At 33.8% G+C, this 13,256-nt stretch overlaps 2 protein-coding genes and 1 non-coding gene across 4 annotated transcripts; 1 reads left to right on the top strand and 2 right to left on the bottom strand.

The window, feature by feature from the left end:
- Nucleotides 1-3,061: 3,061 nt before the first annotated feature.
- Nucleotides 3,062-6,103, bottom strand: LOC126727123 (pentatricopeptide repeat-containing protein At1g61870, mitochondrial-like). 2 transcript variants are annotated; one of them, XM_050432632.1, is made up of 2 exons: nucleotides 4,641-6,103; nucleotides 3,062-4,099 (listed from the first exon to the last, which is right to left on the bottom strand). In XM_050432632.1, exon 1 carries the CDS (start codon nucleotides 5,938-5,940, stop codon nucleotides 4,720-4,722), a length of 1,221 nt encoding a protein of 406 aa, XP_050288589.1. In that variant the 5' UTR covers nucleotides 5,941-6,103; the 3' UTR covers nucleotides 3,062-4,099; nucleotides 4,641-4,719. The 2 variants fall into 2 exon arrangements, with proteins under 2 accessions (XP_050288589.1, XP_050288590.1); XM_050432633.1 differs by having other exon boundaries at nucleotides 3,062-4,094.
- A 47-nt stretch (nucleotides 6,104-6,150) lies between these two features.
- TRNAW-CCA (transfer RNA tryptophan (anticodon CCA)) lies at nucleotides 6,151-6,222 on the bottom strand. The gene has a single exon. It is a non-coding gene; the product is annotated as a tRNA-Trp (tRNA).
- Nucleotides 6,223-11,273: 5,051 nt separating this feature from the next.
- On the top strand, nucleotides 11,274-13,183 carry LOC126728721 (F-box protein At5g49610-like). The gene is made up of 2 exons (XM_050434509.1): nucleotides 11,274-11,413; nucleotides 12,058-13,183. Exons 1-2 carry the CDS (start codon nucleotides 11,274-11,276, stop codon nucleotides 13,181-13,183), a joined length of 1,266 nt encoding a protein of 421 aa, XP_050290466.1.
- The last annotated feature ends 73 nt before the right edge of the window (nucleotides 13,184-13,256 follow it).

Here is a 13,256-nt window from a genome sequence, read left to right as displayed (position 1 = left end):
GAATTCTAAGAAAGAATTAATCAAGTTTCTTAAGTATCTATACATAAAAATATTAATAGCATAATGATACTCTAGAGTAAATTATATTTTGTCTTATTCTCTTTTTGGCTTTTTCCTTAAAGAAGATAAACTAAACAAAGTAAAAGCTTACCAAGAAAGCTCAAATTAGCTAAAAATTTAATGGTGGAGATGCCTAATATTTGTAGTAGAATGAACAAAATAAAAATCATAAACAAATTTGAGAAAGATGCATAAGATTTCTAAAAGAAATTTTACCAAACACATGAGATGCAACTATACTAAATACTTTTTGACTTTTTGACACTCTACAAATAAGCACAAAAAATGTTCATTATCAATATGTTTCATATCAACATTAGGAATTTCCACAACAATAATAGGCCAAATAAAACTGCATTAACAATTCTAAGTCAATTAAAAATAACAAAAGTCGACATCATTGAAAAATTTGAAAAGGAAACCAACATAATCATTTCAAAAAATGCAAGAATACTAAAAAGAAAAAAGCAAATCATTTTTTATTGTGCGTTTTGTTTACCTCAATGGTCTTCCCATGGTTGCCTTAACTTTGAAAGTTTCAAACAAATATAATTGATGTCTTCTCAAAATGGTGAAAACAAAAGTTTGATTAAAAAATATGGAGAACAATTAGTATTGTGCTAATTTTTTTGTTGTAGATGATGGGTGATTGTATCTTTTTTTGATACAAGATAGAAATTTCACTCTAACTTAATCTAAGTGTATATGTTTGTGAAACTTCCTTCTGGAGGCTTGAACCTCAACTCTTGCCTCCCACACCCCATAAGCATTTATACTTGTGGACTGACCACCGCACCAATGATGCGCGGTGGTATCTAAAATGTGCATTGGTATATATAACATTGTAAAACTTAAATAAATAATCAATGTATGAGTGAGAGAGAGATAAGGTTGTGAAAAACTGAAATTTTGGAAGAGAAAACACTATAACGGTAGATAAACGAAGAGACACTTAATGCTTGATGTATTCTCAAAATTGTGAAAACTAAAACTTAATTGAAAAATATGGAAAACAATTAGTATTGTGCTAAATTTTTTGTTGTAGATGATGGGTGATTGTAAAATGTGTATTGGTATATATAACATTATAAAACTTAAAAATAAATAATCAATGTATGAGTGTGAGAGAGATAAGGTTGTGAAAAACTGAAATTTTGGAAGAGGAAACACTATAACAAAAGATAAATGAAGGGACACTTGAAATGTTAATTTTATCCACTAAAAAGATAATGACTTATTCAATTTTAAAAATTACTTGAAATTAGAAAGAAGAAAACAAAAAGTTGAAATCAATTTAGGTAGTTGAATAGTCAAATATTTGTATCCAATGAATAATAATGTTTGTCCATGATTTGTATTTAATTATTTTATATAATAAAAAAATTAATAAATCATAAAGAGAAAAATGATTTAAAAAGAAAAAGAAAAAGAGTATGATGTGGCTGATGAGGTGGCTCAACATTTCAACTTTTAGATATATAGATATAGATTAATTTCTTGTCACACGAAATTTTGCTATCCATAACACCTTGCAAGCTCTGCATTTCACCATTCAGAATGCGATTAAATCTTTAAAAATATAAAAACAAATAGGGAATTTTTTTTTTTTTTTTTTTTTTTTTTTGGGATGGTGCTTTTTCATCCTCACAATGAAATGAGTACATTGCCAAGCTACCCATCTGATTAGGGGCTTACTGAAAGATTGCCTGGTACATTACATCATTTCTGTCACCCGTTTTTACTTTTCAGCTTCTGTTTATATGTAATATTTTGATTAATTAGGCATTATTTAGACCCACAAGTCATAGAGATGGGGAGCTTCGGATACCTGGGATTTTCGCTCACAGGTAACGTTCCAGAATTTTGGGGAACTCACGGCTTGGATTTTCAGGAATGATAAATGCACAGAATTGTTTTCAATGCTTGCTTGGAGTATATGGACCCAGAGGAACCAGATTAGAACTCAAAATGAGGGTCTAGTATTCGCCTCCCTAACCCAAAGGCTAAACCAAGCATATCAGGCAGCTGAAATCGAAGCTTTGGCTGCTGTCTGAGTGCTAGAATTTGCTGCAGAAACTGGTTTGGACAGAATTGTTGTGGAGGGGGACTCGAGAGTAATCACTGATGCTTTAGGACTACAGAACCGGTCCTGGCTGGGCTGGGTTTGGCTTGCTTGTTGAGGACACGCGAGTTTTTGAAAGTAATTTTTATAGAATTATCCTATTCTCATGTAAGGAGGGATGGTATCAAAGTGGCACATTGTTTAGCCAAGTTAGCGGCTAATTTTCCTAATTGTGTTGTATGGATGGAGAATGTTCCATCATTAGTTTTTCCTTTTATTTGGGTTGATGAAGCCTCCTTTTCATATTAATAATAACTGTCTTCTTTCTTAAAAAAAAAAAAAAAAAAAAAAAGTCATAAAGATGCATTTAATCAAACGATTATAGGAATGCATTACTATCTCTCCCTTTGATTCACAAATGGGATCTTCCACTAAGCCTGTCAATTAAGGCAAAAGGGTCTGCAAGAAGTCTGAAATCTTAATCGAAATATAGGATGCGATTAAAAGCTCTCTTTTTTCTTTTCTTTTTTTGAGAAAAAATAGCTCATCAAGCTTCCTCATCCTCGAAAGAATGCCCCCCTAGCAACTCAAAATGGTTCTGCCAGGCTTCCAAACTTTTCTGAAAATATACAAAAAAAAAAAAAAAAAAAAAAAGTGAAATGCGTTCCAAGCATAAGTTTTGAAAAACACAACAGATGAAACTAAGGTTAATTGCTAGCTTCTTCATCAAAATGTTTCGATTCAAAGTGCAGCTCCATCTCAAATGACACTTCTCTCTTAGAGCAAAGTGGAGTATAAAGTCGTGAATTTCTTTCCACCCTCGAGAAGTAGAAACAAAGAAGGTAAAGTCGTGAGTTCAAAACTCAACAACTGCACTGAGTTCAAAACTCAACAACTGCACCTGCAACTGCAAATTACCAATTACGAAACTGTCATGAATCAATAGTCTCTCTAGAAGGAGATAATAATGACTTAAAATGTTCAATTGCAACCAAACAAGATTTACATCAACAGTAGAGCTTCAAAAGCAATATCAAGAGGAACTCTTGATGCACATCTACTAACATATCAAACTTGAGATGTCTTAATCTATGCCAATTTTCCAGAGATCACTGGAACCTGCTAGAGGGCAATAAGCTTCTACCAAGAAACAAGTAGCTACTATACACATCATCAAGGAAACAACCTCCTTCAAAAACCTCATTCCAGGAGGTACTAAGGGGTTCAAAATGAATCTCCATACAGTCTTCCTCCAAGTACACGAAGCACCTTGCAGATAGATAATGGCCACAAACTCCCGCTTCTTATCAGTTATCCAGATCAAGCATAACACAAAAGACAACTTGCTGAATCAGAACCCACAAGAATCTCATAACAGCAGCTCTTTTTCAATCAAAAAGTCTTTCTATAGCATAAACACTTATATCAATCAAACGAATCCTTGCTGAATCAGAGTTTTTGCTCAGTGCCGGTATAGAATTCCAGGTTGCCAAATACATTAGAAGTTTTTTTTCCCCAAAATTTTGTTCCACATTCATAATACAGTGCGTAATGCTAATGACCTTGGGTCAGTTAGCATCTCCTGAGCAGCTCCCTACTTAATTGCCAGGAATCCAAATATTTAAAATATAACATCAGGACCTACTGCCACTAAAGTTCTGGACTTAAATAAATTCAAGGCCTCCAAGTTGATACATGAAATATTTACCCTTTTTTCGTTTTTTCAATTCTAATATGATCTAAAGTGCACATTAGTGTCGTCAAGTAAGGGCTTGCCCACATTACAATGAGAAGTAAAAAGTTTAAAAGTGTGAATGCATTAATGTATGTATATTTACAAGAATATTACAGAGAATTGTTCCCTTGCTCTTGAAGTACGTGATTAGGATAACATGCACACAGAAACAAATTACTCCATGAGGTGGTCAAAAGAACTTTCTAAACAATGGAGTTGATGACATCATGGGAACCTCTATCCTGTCCAAGATATAAAAGATTGATCATGTCACAGGAGCAATGATAAAAATAGTAAATAAAACACAGTGAAAAAAAGTCACATACAATCATTCCAACTTTCGTGAAAGAAGAGTGGGCTCGCCAATGACAGAATACTACTGTACCAATGGCAAAAGACGACTAAAAGTCCATATACTCTCAAAGAGCCAAATAGAGGTACCCCAATGAAAACCTTCCCCAATTAAAAAATGAGTTTTCCTACGTAGGAAAATCATCTCAAAAACCTGATCCTATGGCTACTCATATCGACTGTAGTTCCACTAGGATAAACATCAAAGACAAAAAGGCAGAGAGTTTTTAATCATAAGAAAAATCTGATTTTCTACAAAAGATAAAACTAAACCTTTCCCACAATGGAATAACCAATGAGATAAAGTTTCCTCAACCAGGACCATCCAAACAAAACAACATCTTCACCTGATTATAACAGGTGTGGATCATAATTCAACAAACGAAATGAAAGGGAAAACAAAATAGAAACTCTATGGACTAGGGAGAGTACCGTTTCCCATGAATACATTTCGTGATCATCAAATAAATTTCCATAATCTCATTCAGCTTGCACCACCAAGCAATTCTTTTTACTGAGGCAAGCCAGCTTCAATTTCATCCCACATTTCGACATTCTTTGTGACTTTCTCCTTGACTTGTTTAATAACCTCTCGAGCCTCATCAACCTTCGAAACTCCCACAAGTCCCTCCACGAGCGACTTCATTGTCCCAAAATTCGGGACCCAACCCTTCTCCATACTCTCCTTAGCAATGGATAAGGCAGCATCGAAATCCTTTCCTTGGCACAGGAAATACACCAATGAATAATAACAATCGCTACTCGGTTGAATACCCCTACTCTTCATACTCTTCAAGAGCTTCTTACCTTCCTCCAAATCCCCTTCCTTACAAAACCCATGAATCAAATGGGAATAAGTATCCGAATTCGGCTTCATCCCCCTCGACAACATTCCATCCATCAAAGCCTTAGCCTCAGAAGACTTCTTCAACTTACACAAACTCTGAATCCTAATGTTATAAGTACCAATACCCCTATTCACTCCATGGCTCTCCATCAATTTCAAAACTTTCCCAACATCCTCAAACTTCTCCTCCTTATAAAACCCAGCAAGCAAATTCCCAAAAGTAGTGGCATTCGGCTTCACAGACTTCCTCTCCATCTCAGCCAAGACAGAGTACCCAGAACTGGTCGAACCCGATTCCGAAAACCCTTTAATCACCGTATTAAACGTATCCAAATTCGGCAGAATCTCATAAAACTTCGGAAACTCAATATAAACCCGGTTCAGCTCCTTGTAATCCTTAGACAAAAGACAAGCAAAAAGCAAAGCGTTGAGAGATTTAACGGTTCGAGGAATACCCAGATCGTGAATTCGCTTGAAAGTGTCAATGGCTTGTGGGATCATCTTGGCTTGACCGTACAGAACGATAGCGTGAGAAGCGAAACGCTCCGTTTTGAGGTCGGGGCGAGAGGTTAGGAGGTCGTCGAGGAACTGGCGGATTGTGTCGAAGTGGTTGGATTCGGAGAGCTTGGAAATGGCGACGGAGAAAGCGACGCGGTCGAGGTGGGACTCGGGGGTGAGAGAAGCGGCGTGGCAGATTTCGAGGATTTTGTGTGGGTTTTGCTCGGATTTGAGGAGGGAGAGTGCCGATCGGGTCTTGGACTTGGAGGAGAGTGGGGTGGAGGAGTTTTGGGAGAGGATGGATGAGGTGGAGTAGAAGTGATGGAGGTGGGTGGCGACGCGGTGGGAGTAGGTGAGGGAGTGGCGGAGACGAGTGGTGAGGGACATGGTTTTTTATTTTTTGGGTTCGAGAGAAATGAAGAGAGAGTAAATCAGAAATGGATTTTGATTCTGAGAGAATGATTGGGGTTTTAGTGAAGTGGGTGTGTGTGTGTGACTGAGTTAAGCAAGTGAGTTTTTTCTAGGGTTTTAGTGTTTCTGAATAGAGAAGAAGAAAAATAAAAAACAAACAAAAAAGGAAGGATCGAACAGGGGAATTGAACCCGACGTGAATCGAACACGCAACCTTCTGATCTGGAGTCAGACGCGCTACCATTGCGCCACGGATCCTTTGGTTGTCTTTAATGCTCGTATATTTTAATTAAATGATGATTAACTCTACATTATGAAAATTCAGAAAGTTAGTTATAGTTTCAAAAAATGTAAAAAATATCTTTAATCTAATTAAATAATCCTTATTCTTAAAAAATAAAAAATTGGGTTAAAATTGTAATTCAAAAAAAAAAACTACCAGAGAAACTTTTTTCCTAAAAATTAGCATACTTTCTATCTAAACTTATCTCACGTATTTTTGATATATTTTTTCCTAAAAATTAGTACACACTAAACCCAGCAATTTACTCAATCTCAAATCGTAAATTTTAGTTTTATAAAAATCCTTTCTTGTGCAACTTTACTAACAATAGACAAATTCAAATTAAAAAATTATATTAAACTCAAAATAAATAAATAAATAAGAGCCTCATCGCACGTGCTTAGTGCGTATGATGAGGCTAGTTTGTTTTAATATTTTTATTTGTGTGGAAAGTTATACTATTGGTAGGCCATATGAACCATTAAAAAAAAATTATATTCCTTTTTTTTTTTTTTTTTTTTTTAGTTAGGCCTTGTTTAGTTTGTATTGGGTGTGCATTCATTTTCTATACTCAAATCTAGTACTCTTTTTTTTTTTTTTTGGGCACCAATTTTCTATTCTAGTTTTTGTATTGTCTTCCCCTAACTTTTTTTTGACAACCCCAATGAATAAAAAACAGAAGAAACAACACAACACATCAGTTTTTCATCCCCTCCATACACACAACCCATAAATACAAACAAATTTCAGTAAACTTACCCCCTAAACACCTTAAATCCACCATCAGATACACCTTCAAACAAAAAATCACCATAACCATTTCAACAAACCAACTCCAAAACAAATACCAACCCTAGAAGGAATTCGCTGGCAATAAGCATTGGCCATAAACTGATCAAATTTTGCTTAAGAAAGAGTGACATCCTTTGATTGAGAGTGAGAGGGGTTAACACCAACATTGAAGTTGTGTGCTTTGCGGCGAAGCCACCACTACCACACACCTTCACTGATCTCCCCTTTCACACGCCAATCTGCTAGAGAGAGATTTATTGATGAGACAACTCACTATTAGTGGGACCCATGAAATTCTTTTTTTACAAATGTTATTGTATCCATTCTCACAAGAAGGAAAATGACCAAACGATGTATTCAATTTTTGTATTCAAATCAAATTTTTTTATACTAAAAATGAAAACTTAATTCAAATAACATAACCAAACCAATTTTTTAGTGGTGGGTCTTGCAAAAAACTGAAAATGAATATGAAATATAACACTTTTTTCCTCAAAGCAAACACCCTCTTAATGTGTGAAGTGGTAGGACAATTTGGAAATGTTATGAAATTATAATAATTTTTTGTTTGTATCAACTTTATTGTTACATGTGGAAACTAAATTTGGTTGCAATATTTTTAAATGTTAGGAGGAATGGTTTTTTTTTTTTTTTTTTTTTTTGAGATAGTTACAATATGTTGCTAACCCCACAACTCGAACATTTTCTCCCCCTAAACCCCCAAGCTGAGTATTTTGAATATGAAGAGATGCCAATTAAGGTACAAGTCTCTTGAAGTTGACAGGGGGAAGAAAGATGAATACATGTGTGACTATTAAACACATTGTTTACTATATTTTGTTAAATTAAGTTTTGAAATTTATACAAACTAGGTTGTATATCATGTTCACACACAAAAACATTCAATAATGATGATAATAAGGTGATCATTTGAACATTTGAATGTTTTTGTGAATGAATGAATTACTTGACACCAAATTTAAGAAAAAATAATTTGAACATTTGACTCAAAATTATATAAAAATTAGAAACAAATTTAGATTTAATTTACATTGTTATTTTACTTTATATATATATATATATATATATATGAATATGATAAGACAAGTTCTAACCAATTGAATATTTGGTTAACATCATAGCAAAAGGTGAAACTTCTTACCATTCTAAATAATTCGCTCAACAGGAGTTATCATTAGGAATAGATATCATAGGTTGAAACTATCTCTTAAAAAAATCTTTCAACAATAATTTGGTCAAATCCCCACATGAAAAAACTTTTTGAAACTTTAAAAGTAAACCAAAAAAATCTTTAAAAATAATTACTTTCAATAAGGGAGTGCTTTTTTTTTTTTTTTGTATTTTGGGTCAAATATTATGTAACCATAAGCTTTAAATGGCCCTTGTGTGTATGTTTGTTTCTAGAAAAAGAATATATATATAGTCCTCTTTTTTGTGTGCATAAAAATGGTCCAGTTCATACGGAATTCTTTGTCAATTGTTTAAAAGATTTTTTTTAAATTTAGCCTTTTATTTATCTTTTTTAGAAATACTCATACAAGGTAAACTTGAATCCACGTTATAAATTTGATTTGCATTTACTTTATCTGTCATTAATCATTATGAAATGATAAAAATTTGCTAAAATTCTACTGCACTAATAAATTATGGATACCTAACCATGGTTAAAGACCATTAAAAATATGTCTATCAATGATCAAATGGAATTTAAATTTAGAGATCTTCTTCCCATGTTTTTAACATGTGGAATTTAGAGTATAAATATTTTGGTATAGCAGTATAGGGCTTGCCGAAAATTATGTTCATGCTTCTACCAGCTCTTCAACTCTGTATCTGGGTTCAAAATACTAAAATAATAGTGGGTTGAATGGATGGTCCAACTCCAAATTTTGGTCAAAAATAAAGGATAAAAAGAGAACCACCCTGACCCTGAGCCCTGAGGCATGAGTTTCTACATTTGGCCTAACCTAAGTGGCATGATATAGGCAGTGTAACCAACTTTAAATGATAGATTGACATGAACAAAACAAAAATCTTGACTACGTACTCTACAAAATGTTAACACAGGCTTCACAATGTTCACAGGAAGAAAGGAAATAAAGAAAACAAACATAACAGATAAAACAGTAATTAGCTGTGTAGAACTATTAATTAAGAAACACACTGAAACCAAATGAGATTGAAGAAACAATTTGTAGTTACATCCTAATTTGAATTGACTGAGCAGCCTCTTAATTTTTTGTTTGTTTGTTTGTTTTTTTTTTTTTTTTTTTTTTTTTTTGGGTGATATTCGCCACTTAATTTGTTGTATTGCTTTGCCAGACTCACCAACATATAATTATTATACTTAATTGGATTTGCTGATTGCGATAAACCCCGTATCTCTATTAGGCCAGATATAAATAATAGGCCATTATGAACCAAACTGTTTCTCCATTGGTCCTGATATAAACATCCTGAATTTGTGAGAAAAAGTACCTTGCATTTTATTAGAAACAATTAGCTAAAATCCGTTAAGAGAAACAGAGTTTAAGCGCAGAGGAACATCCTCCATCCACACATTAAGACCACTAACATGTCTAATAAAGCAACAGAATTCCTTTATCTACAAATCTGAGAAAAACTAAGAAAACAAAAAGATCCTAAAAAGAGTTTAGCCTCAGCTATAAGATGTCCGAGAGAAATTCATCTTCACTATCAAGAGCTTTAATGATAATCTCAAAGTCACCTTCAACAGGTAAAGTTGAGTTCTTGGGAAAAGCTTAGAGCGCTCACTACAGCCATGGCTTCAACAGCAGCAACCAAATGTGGGATAAGAACTTTCTATGCCAAATATGCTAAAACTCAAACTATTCCCTCAGTGACGAACTAGCATGGGGCTGAGGGGGGCCATGCCCCCCAGCCTTTGAAAAAAAAATCAACTAGTGTATATATATCAACATAAAAAAATTTACTTTTGGCTCTAAAATTTATTACTTGGCCCCCCTTCTCAAAAAATTTACAAACTAACCCATGAAATCCCAAAAATGGATAACAAAAAAATCTTAAAAAAAAAAAAAAAACCATATCCGGATAATAATAAAAATCTTTGGACTAATCATAAATCTAGTCTAAGCAAAAACAATAACAACAAATCAATTACAAATCCTAGCAAAAAAAATCACAAAAACCCAATAACCTTTACCCAATTTCTCGTTCTCATTTGAAAGTTTTATGCCCCTCTCAAATGATTCCACCCCCATAGCCACATAGACAACTCCTATGCCACCGATCACTCCATCCACACACTAGTTAGTATCACCAACAACTTGGATCAATTGGTATCTTTAACTCAAACCGTGAAAAAAAATTATTTATTTTTTGAATGATAGAATTTATTGATTTTAATGTTTTATTAACTTTGGGACACACTTGATATGCATGCATAAATTGTAATACACGTGTGAAACAACAACAATTTATTGTTTTGTGCCTTACTTAAATGCCACCAAAGCATGTGTGTGATTTGTCTATTGGTAATAAAATTTGTGTCTTAGCCAAATTAATGTAATGATTGGAAAAACTTTATTATTTACTTAGTTAAAGACTCAAAGTTACCACCCGTTATCATGTAATTGTTTAATAGATTTTTTTTTTAAATACTATTTTTTCAAACTTGCAATTTTTTTAAAGGAAAAATCTCAACCTTACCAAGACACCAATAATTCTCTCACCCTTTTTTTCGCTAAATATTAATGCATTATGTTTATTAATCATTATTTTAGTTGTTATATATATAGCATTACAAAGTTATTAGTTATTGAATTATGTGAAAAGAATAATTTAAAAAAAAATTATAATGTGGATAGAATAAAAGAATCGGACTAACTTTCATCAAACCTTGAAAATATTAGGACTTGCCAATTGACTTACAAAACTCTTGTTTATAAATTTTTATTATTGATTTTTCTTCAAAAGAAAAAATACACATAATTAAAAAAATTAATACTAATAATGCATTGTTGTCATCCTCTAGTATTGATATTCCAATTTTTTAAAATCTTTAAACAAAGAACTTCAGTTCCCCTAAATTTGAATCCAGATTCCATCCTTGTAAATTGGGGATAATTACCCCAAGTCTTGCTTCACCAATCTCTTTAAAAACTGCACCCCCAAAATTAATTTTGTCGATGGGAGGGGAAGGTGGAGGAGACCATGTATGGGTTGGAGGAGTATGCGATGTCTATGGGTTGGCCTTGACAAAATCCAAGAGGAGCTGATTGGCCATTGGGATAACATCCGAGATGGGGAAAGGTTTGTCCTTGGAAAACAAGTCTGCACCGCCCATGTGCAGGTTTGTCCTGTTGGGGAAAGGTATGCGATATCAAAATTAATGTTGCTATTCCTATAATATTTCGAACTCCTCTTCCTCATAGAATTCGACCTTTAAAAAAAAAAAAAAAAAAAAAAAAAAAAAGGTAGCTAAGCTAATACTATCTATTGTTATGTTATAATAATTTACTTTCAACTAAAACTCTACTAATTTTTCATTAAAAAAAAACCTCTACTAATTGTTTAGCACCGACCTACAAAGTTCAATTTAATTATTATTTCATATTTCATAGTCCTATTTCTATTAGACTTGAGTTCAATTTAATTATTATTTCATAGTCCTATTTCTATTACAGTTCAACTATGTTAGGATAATTTACTTTCAACTAAAACTCTTCTAATTGTTCAGCACCGACTACACACTCCTATAAATAAGCACCAAACCCTACTCAGTCATTGGTGTCATCTTTCTATTCCGTAAAATCTCTAATAGGAGCAGCAAATCCATACTGAAACCTGTTCTTCTCTTTCTTGTTCTTGTTAATACCAAACGGCTGAACTTTCTCACGTTCCCTGCTGCTTCTTCTTCTTCTGTTTAAATAACTTTTCATACGTATTTGTCACAACCTAAACATATCACAGCCTTCATTTTTCTCAGTCTGCTTCTTGGTTTTTTCTTGGTTTAGGAAACTTTGCTTCATGGTTCTACGCAAGACAAAGAAAAAGGAGGAGTCTCCTACTCTTCCTAAGGATATGATCTTTGAGATTTTGAGCCGGGTAACATCAGGAGATATTGGGCGGTGCAGACTTGTTTCAAAGGATTGGAACTTGATCACGTATGACTCAAGTTTCATACAGGCACATAGTGAAAGAACCAAAACAATTGATGGTTTTTTCATTGGAAGTTTAGAATGGGGCAAACCCGTCAACAAGTTTGTATCCATCAATGAACCGGATCCTAAATCTAAACTCTCGCTCGATTTCATACCTGGTCCGGTCTCCATTATAGCTGCCACTAAACAAGGTCTTCTTCTGTGCGTGGATAATTATAGTTGTAGAAATCATAAATATTATGTTTGCAAGCCCAGTACTAAACAGTGGAAGAAGATACCAAATCCTAGAACTCGGTATTGCACTGTAAGATGTGCAATGGTTGTGCTCAAGTCAAATCCTTTGCACTATAAGATCATCAGATTTTCAACACACTCCCTGCGTACAATTATGACCTATAAGTCTATGAAGTATTCTTTTCTTTTTTGTGAGATTTTTGATTCAAAAGCGTGGGCATGGAAAAAGTTGAAAGATGTAGTAATGTTGCCCAAAGATGAGTGGTTGGGATTTCATGACCCAGTTGTATCTGTTTCTGGCTCTCTTTATTGGCTAACAAACAACAATATGGTGTTCGTTTTTCATGTCGATTCCAACACATGCACAACATTTGATCTACCTTTTCCATTATGCAAGAAAAACTATTTCGATCCCATGAAACTTGTTGACTACCAAGGGCGTGTTGGGATGCTTTGCAAGAAAGGATGTGATATACAAGTATGGATGATGGAAAATCAAGTATGGAGTAAGAAACAAACTGTGAGTATTGAACCTGCAAAACTTAGTGCTTCTTGTTATCCAGTTGCTTTCCAAAGTTCTGATATTATGTTGATGGGAGACGATACCAACATGATACACTACGACTTTAGAAGCGGAAATTCGAAAATGAGCAATGTGTGGATCCGGACCAGGCCGATGGGAATTTTCCCCTTTCATTCAGATTTTGAACTTGTTGATTTGAAGAGAATAAGAAAAAATATGTAAAGGTTTTAGCTAGATTAAGTCGACGGTTTGGTAGATATTTATCTAAGTTTTTTTGATGAAGAAAATTTTCCTA

Source organism: Quercus robur, chromosome 5 (assembly GCF_932294415.1).
Source record: "Quercus robur chromosome 5, dhQueRobu3.1, whole genome shotgun sequence".
Lineage (NCBI taxonomy): Eukaryota > Viridiplantae > Streptophyta > Magnoliopsida > Fagales > Fagaceae > Quercus > Quercus robur.
This window is presented reverse-complemented; position numbering and strand designations above follow the sequence as displayed.

Excerpts from the sequence above, each read along its gene's own strand:
- LOC126727123 (XM_050432632.1), bottom strand. The coding sequence starts at position 5,940 with ATGTCCCTCACCACTCGTCTCCGCCACTCCCTCACCTACTCCCACCGC.
- LOC126728721 (XM_050434509.1), top strand. The coding sequence starts at position 11,274 with ATGCGATGTCTATGGGTTGGCCTTGACAAAATCCAAGAGGAGCTGATT. Across the intron at positions 11,414-12,057 it reads GTTTGTCCTGTTGGGGAAAG|GAAACTTTGCTTCATGGTTC; the intron begins GTATGCGATATC and ends TTCTTGGTTTAG.